Below are 7,500 nucleotides of genomic sequence, written 5' to 3' on the forward strand. Positions count from 1 at the left end.
TTGCTTATTTTTATTTTATAATTGATCTATCGAACAGACAAAGGCTGCGAGAGCTGGGAAATAATGTGCTGGAAAAGTCGAATTCCCTTTATGATTACAAGGCTCAATTGTTCAATCGGAGAGATATGGAATGGAAAAGACTGCGTAGGTATGTGGAATGACGAAAAAAGCAACGAATTTAAAACCCTTTCATCATCGGTATCACAACGGTCATTATCATCGTCATCATCATCATAGTACCTACTTTAAGATCTACTACGGCAACGTCGACAAAAACGTCTGCTCAAAATATTAATTGCACTATCGTGAGTCTTTCGTGATTATTCGATCTCGTTCACGTCCAACAATATGGGCGAAGTATCCTAAAAATAAATTGGTACGAGCGTTTTCAGAGTGAAAATAGAGCACGAAAGATTCTGTGTTGCTTGCATACCTTGTCGTCAAAACCTCAACATTGGAGATTTCACGTCATCGCTATGCAGAGGACTGCAAACATGCTTGCTAAAATCCGTTCTGCACGTGCAGCACGACTATATATGCTCTTTTAACCAATGGTATTACTGTTTGGTGGCGTTGTCGTAGTCGTAGCCGTCGTCGTTTCTTAAACTTTCTAGTCATCATCGTCGACGTCGACGTTAACATAACATCTTCATCATCATTGTCGTAATCATCGTCGTTTTTATTATCACCATCGTCTTCATCAATCATCATCACATCATCAGCATCGTCACCGTTAGCGCCGTCGTTGTCGTTAGCATCATCATCGTCGTCGTTGTAGTCATCACCTTGATCATCGTCGTTGATATTATCATCATCGTCAACTTCATCGCCATTACCATCAGCGTAAATATATATATATATATTTTTTTTTTTTTTTTGTTGCTGTTGCTCGTCGTCCCTTGTCTCTCTTTCCTACATTCATGATGTTCGGTTAATTAATCAATGAAAAACTTCAATATTGTGACTGTCATGTACATGCAATTCTGTTTGTGTTCTAGATGAGAACGAATGCGAAACAGGAATGGCATCTTGTCAATTCCCCGCGGAATGTAAAAATACCGAGAAGTCGTACTACTGTTATTGTCCCAAGGGAACAACGAAAGTCAGTACTAAACCATTAACATGCAATGATGAGAATGAGTGTGAGAAAAACGTTTGCGAAAAGAACTTTGAATGTAGAAATACGATTGGAAGTTACAAGTGTCAATGCGGAGAGGGATTTCAGAATGACAGCCCCGACAGCTGCACCGATATAGATGAATGTGCTGATCCGGTAACATTCTTAACATTGTCACATATTTCATTCTCGCGTTTCATTTTACAATTCAAGGTAAAAGGTAAAGTCTGCTACGAGCCTAGTGGCCCATCATGCCGGCGCTTATCTCTGGTAACTTTGCACGAAGCGACTAGGACTATTTCTACTCCCCCCTGGATGGGATGCTAGTCCATCGCAGGGTTAACCCCGGCATTAAATTTCCTGTTACACATTTAACTGAAGCACCTGGGTGAAGAGAGGCACTGAGAGAGTGCAGAGTCCAGTGCGTTAACCGTTAGGTAATATTCTCACCATGTTCAATTATTTCATTCTTGCATTTCATTTCACAAATGATAATTTTTTTTTAATATATCGGCGACTTACAGACAAAGAAAAAAACAGAAAGAAAAACGGCATTTTTTTTAAAATACATATAACAGTAATCTGACTTTAATTTTTCGCAACGTAGAACAACCCTTCTCATCACTCGCCGACGGTTACACACTAAAGTAAAAGTACAACAGAATAAGCTATTTAAACTTAAATTTGAAACGAAAATTTGTCAGTGTGCATACATTAATATGCACATGGTGTCAGTGTGCATACATTAAAATTCAAATTAGCAACCGTCAAATGTTTTTTTTTTTTTTTACAATAACAACACTGATGACCAGCTGCGTTCTAGCCAATGAAGTTTTGCTCTCTCTGCAAAGCACAGGCCCGCTCCCGTTTACAAAATTACCATCTACTTGTTTGATCATGCTGATTGTCAAGATAACTAAAAGAAAAGTTACTGTGACGTTTCTCGACATAAAACGTGTCCGTTTTCAAGAAAGACTGAGAATTTTGATAACCGAGGAAGGCTCCTTGAGGCTTTGTCGACTCCTCCAACACCCCTCGGGAGACATCGATGTGCCACTGAACCACGTAACGTTCAGTTGTGGTCAACAAAGCATTATTTTAGTGACGTTTAACAATTTTTGCTTTCAACATTCCAGAAAAACTGCAAAAATTACCCAAACACGAGTTGCCAAAATAAACCTGGATCGTTTATATGCTATTGCAAGCAAGGATATCTTGATGCTCAACATTCGTATAAGGATTGCAAGGATGTGGATGAATGCAGTATAAAGACTCATCACTGTAGTTCATATGCAGATTGCGAAAACTCAGTAGGCTCTTACACCTGTACATGCAAAAAAGGTTTTAGTGGTAATGGCCGAGACTGCCAAGAAATACTGGAGTGCAGTAATCCATCGGTAGGTTTTATTCACATTCAGCAACTTCTTAAGACTTAGATCATCGCAGCTATCGAAGTTACGAAAGCAGTAGCGAAAGAGAAGCCGGAAATGGAACTCGTGATTTCTGTGATACTGGTGCAGTGCTATTATAGCTTTCAACTTAACTGGCTCGTTCTTTCGTTACTACTTAAGAAACGCTTATACTTGGAATGATTTAAGATTATTTTTTTTCTTTCCACGGTTCAAATAAATGTTTTCCATATGGTTAATTTGAATTCTCTTTGACTTCAGTAACTGTCGTATGTTGAAGTACGCGTTATAGAGGGAAGATAGAAGTAATTGTCCCATTTAAATAGGCAATTTAACCCTTTCACCCATGAACCGGCCTTACTTAGTATTTTACTCTGTCTAACGCCAGAGTATTTTACTCGTCAGAGGGGAACCCCTCGGGAGTCAATTGACAATTGCTTCAATTGCCATAAGCTCAAGACCGCGAATCCAAAAAAAAATTGGCTTTTGACTATCCCAAGTCCAAGACGAAAATAATTACCTGAGCTTATTACATACAGACCTAAGGTAATGTCCGCAAAGGATCCCTCTGAGAAAGCCTCTTTGTTTAATGAGTTTTGTAGCACTGTTTTTCCTTCAAAAACCTCCGACTCTGTGGGACTGCATAGTGACGTAGTATATCCTGAACAGCTGATGGAAATTTCAACATCTCACAATGAAGTTAAGGATATTCTCAGTAAGCTTGATGTCGATGTCAACAAGGCTACTGGAGTGGATGGTATTCCAGCAAGGATTCTTAGGGAGTGTGCAGAGGAGTTATCTTATCCATTAGATTTATTACATGTATTTAACTTGTCTTTTGGATCTAGCAGAGTTCCCTCTTTGTGGGAAAAAGATCAATATCACTCCAGTGTTTAAATCTGATGCAAAGGATGTGGTTGAGAATTATGGATCCATCTCTCTGTTATCATCCATCCCAAATAAATGTCAAGAGAAGATTGTACATAATGCCATATAAATTATTCTCATGTGTCATGTGGCTCCCTATCTATCACACTGGCAACATGGATTTGTGAGAGGTCGTTCATGTGTAACCCAGCTTGTTTTTTCACATCATCACTGGTTTAAGGCCTTGGATGATCGATTACAGGTAGATTATGTGTTCTCAGATTTTGCTAAGGCTTTCCACAGAGTTTCGTATGATATACGTTTGCAGAAACTGTGTAATTTCGACATCTCTGGAACTCTGTTGAATTGGTGTAAAGATTACTTAGCCAATAAAGATCAGAGGGTGGTCATATATGGAAAAAGCTCAACCTGGTCTACATTGTATTCCATTTGGAGTACCACAGAGTTTATTGCTTGGGCCACTTTTCTTTTTTTTTTCTTTGTGATATCCATTAGTGATTTACCGGAGGCAGTTATGCCTGGAAACACAATTGCATTGTACGCAGATGACTGCATCCAGAGTGAAAACTTGGCCATCTGACTACCACTTGTTTCAATCAGATCTGGATAACTTGTCTTTATGGAGCCACCAAAATCTAATGCACTTTAATATATATAAAAAATGTAAGCTGATGCGTATGACCAAGAAGAAATTATCTTATCGTTCTGACCCACAAATAAACAATCATCCCCTAGAGGAAACCGGTGCGACGCTCTAACCAACTGAGCTATGAAGCCACTGATGTTGGGAGCTGGTCATTTGTGGGCTCTAATGTTACCCGTAAGGAATGAATCAACGATGAAATGATATATGAAATGGAACATTTATATGAACTGCGGATATGAAATCAGGTGAAGCTATGATCTTCACAGTTATAAACGCAATTTTTGCAATTGCGTAAAGAAGCCTGAAAAATTCAGGACCCCAACGGGTTCAGCTCCCTACGTAAGTTGCTTCATAGTTTAGTTGGTTATAGCGTCGCACCGGTATCGCGAGATCACGGGTTCAAACCCCGGAGAAGTCCTGATTTTTTTAGGCTTCTTTACGCAATTGCAAAAATTGCGTTCATAACTGTGAGGATCATAGCTTCACTTGAAGGAAATGTAAGGATGTGAAGGATATCACTACCCTGAGAACATTTTTCTGCCGAGTGTGCATTGGTAAGATCCCAACTTGAGTACTGTACTGTCGTATGGTCACCTCAAACTGCTAGGAATATCAACAAGTTAGAAAAATTCGGAGGAGAGCCACTGAGTTTATTCTGAGGACAGATTAGGACTAGGCTACGCGCAGAAAACAATTGAAATTGATGTCTTTGGAAGACAGACGCTTTTTGCTGGATGTTTAATTCCTGTATAAAGTTCTTAACGGGGATATAAGTATAGACATATCCACATATATTCAATTTTATACTGATTCTGATAGGTACCACCTTAGGAGAAGGGATGAACTTCCACTGATTCAAAAGGAACTTTGCCAGAACTACTACTTTTAAAAGCAGTTTCTTTAATAGGATCGTGGACATGTGGCATGTATAACCATAGACAGATTTTTTTTTTTTAGGTGGTCTGCCTTTGCATGATGATGTTGTTTATAGTCAGTGAACTGTAATAAATAAACACATGTCATTAAACCCAACAAATTAGCTCCTACTGCCAAGCGGATGGCGTCATAACGCTGCTACAGTAGAGCGTTGTACCGGCGTCGCCGCACAGAGGCGATAGTCACTACTGTCTTTCGGCTACAAGGCTTCCCTTTTCGCTGCCGTTGTCGTGTCATCTGCCCAATATTTTTTTAACGTGGTGTATTACAATTGAATAGTAACTTCTTACTAACCGAGCGCGAGGGCCGTACTGCGGAATATTGGCCCGAGGTCGTGGCAGTAGGGACCGAGCGCAGCGAAGTGCGTACAAAAACGACCGAGGGCCAATATTCCCCAGTACGGCTCGAGCTAGTTTATGGCTTTTTAATTACCTTTTGCTTTGTTTTTTGCAAGCCCGTAATCGGCCCGTGGGCATTACGGGAGAATAATGCCCTACAATCCATTCACAATTATCCAATCAGAGCACGCGTTATATCGGCTACAAACACAAGCCATATAATAAATTGACTTATTTCTCCCACTCCGGGTATTTCCCGGATCCTTTTACCAGCTATCTCGTTTTTTTTTATGTATTGTACTTCTAATTTAAAACATAAAACATAAAAAATAAAACATTCTCTCTTGAAAAATCCTGTAAGAAAATTATTCTGGTTAAAAAAATGCCTTTTATTAAAGCCCGGCATCTTTATCCGATGCACGTGTCAAGATTGTTCCTCTTGTAATTGGATTGTTGCAGATCCGAAATAAGTGCCATTCATTACTCGGTCAGTGCGTGGACTTTATTGGTGGCTACAAATGCGAGTGCAAGGAGGGTTATGTAGGAGATGGGATCAAAAACTGTACGCTTGCCGATGAATGTGAGCTTGGTATTCACAAATGCCACAAATGGGCCACTTGCATAAACACCGAGAAAAGCTACGATTGCGGCTGCAACAATGGCTTTGTAGGAGATGGATTTTCCTGTGAGGACGTAGACGAATGCAGCAACAACCAGAACGATTGCGGTTTTAAAAAAGATGGCATCGAGTGTATTAACACAAATGGATCGTTTAAATGTGTTTGCCGAAAAGGTTTCAGAGGGGATGGCAATACCTGTGCAAATATCGACGAGTGCAAGGCCGGAGCGCACAACTGTGCCAAACATGCCATCTGTACAGATAACCGTGGAAGTTTTTCCTGCTCATGCAAACCGGGCTTCTTTGGAAAACCGAACAAAAAATGCACTGGTGAGTATTGAAGCCGCGAACAGACGCTTTGTTGCTATTATAAGCGATGTCCGCGTTCGCTTTGCTCTTGAATGGAGAGGGTTTGACTCAAATAGCGCCAAGTAATGTCAATGATGAGCTGGGTCGCAGGCTATCAGTATCATTGCTAGCTTCTTCATTCAAACGCAAGAGCTTTATTTATTTGTAGATCTTCGACTTAAGATAAAAAATTCGCTGGAAGAAGAATCCTTGTTTAGGTTCCCTTAAAGATTGCCTTTGCGGACTCCAGCTTTGTGAGATAGCTGATTATGTTTTGCAATTTATATATTCAGTGATAATATTATATTTTAAGAGCTTTTGATTGGAAAATGACGACCGAAGGCTAATACGGCCACTCAATATTTGAAAACAAAAAAGACTCCCGCAATTACTTAGAAAGCAGTGACGCCACGCTTCTCTCCAAGCTCACAGCAATCAGTCATTCCTCAGTTCAATTCCAATAAAATATAATTCAACCCCCCCTCCACCCCTCCCCGACAACAACGCTACGCCACGCCTTGCTTCCTCCGTCACCTAATGGGTTCCTTTATGTACTGTATATATTCTTTGTGTTTTTATAGCTAAGACTAAATGCATGAAAGAAAAGCCAGATTGTGATTACTCAAGGGCAAAATGTAGCACAATAAAGAATGCCGACGGAAAAGAGTCATACGCTTGCCACTGCATAGCTGGTTATACCGGTAATTCCACCAACTGCATTGGTAAGGAACCTTTTAACTTTCAGAAAGTAAATTATACATATAAATACGTATATATATATTTTTTTTTTTTGAAAATACACACATCTTGCTCCATTTTGAAATAATTGGTAGGCGCCGAATTTTTCGCGGGTTGCTTTTAATAATATAACGACAATATTATAAGAGACATCGAGCACCGGTGGCTCAGTTGGTTGAGCATCGTGTTGTCATGCGGGAGTTCGACTCCGGCCGGACCAACACTCCGGGTCTTAAAATAACTGAGGAGAATGTGCTGCCTTTGTAATTACATCTGCAAATGGTTAGAATTTCAAGTCTTCTCGGATAAGGACTGTAAACCGGAGGTCCCGTCTCATAACCCTTGTTGGAAATTAAATAGTATGGGACGTTAAAGAACCCACTCACTATTCGATAAGAGTAGGGGACGTAGCCCCCGGTGTTGTGGTCTGACCTTATCTGGACGGGGCATCTTTCACTTCC

General features: G+C 40.1%; 1 protein-coding gene across 1 annotated transcript in view; it reads left to right on the forward strand.

Annotated features, from left to right (window-relative positions):
* LOC137995030 (fibrillin-2-like) overlaps nt 1-7,500 on the forward strand; it is a 19,969-nt gene that overhangs the window by 4,124 nt on the left and 8,345 nt on the right. Inside the window, exons 4-8 of the mRNA XM_068840599.1 lie at nt 38-148; nt 999-1,273; nt 2,254-2,514; nt 5,794-6,283; nt 6,883-7,023. Of these exons, the coding sequence (XP_068696700.1) occupies nt 38-148; nt 999-1,273; nt 2,254-2,514; nt 5,794-6,283; nt 6,883-7,023 (1,278 nt within the window). The remainder of the gene's footprint in view (nt 1-37; nt 149-998; nt 1,274-2,253; nt 2,515-5,793; nt 6,284-6,882; nt 7,024-7,500) is intronic.

The sequence above is a fragment of the Montipora foliosa genome, chromosome 3 (assembly GCF_036669935.1).
Source record: "Montipora foliosa isolate CH-2021 chromosome 3, ASM3666993v2, whole genome shotgun sequence".
Classification (NCBI taxonomy): domain Eukaryota; kingdom Metazoa; phylum Cnidaria; class Anthozoa; order Scleractinia; family Acroporidae; genus Montipora; species Montipora foliosa.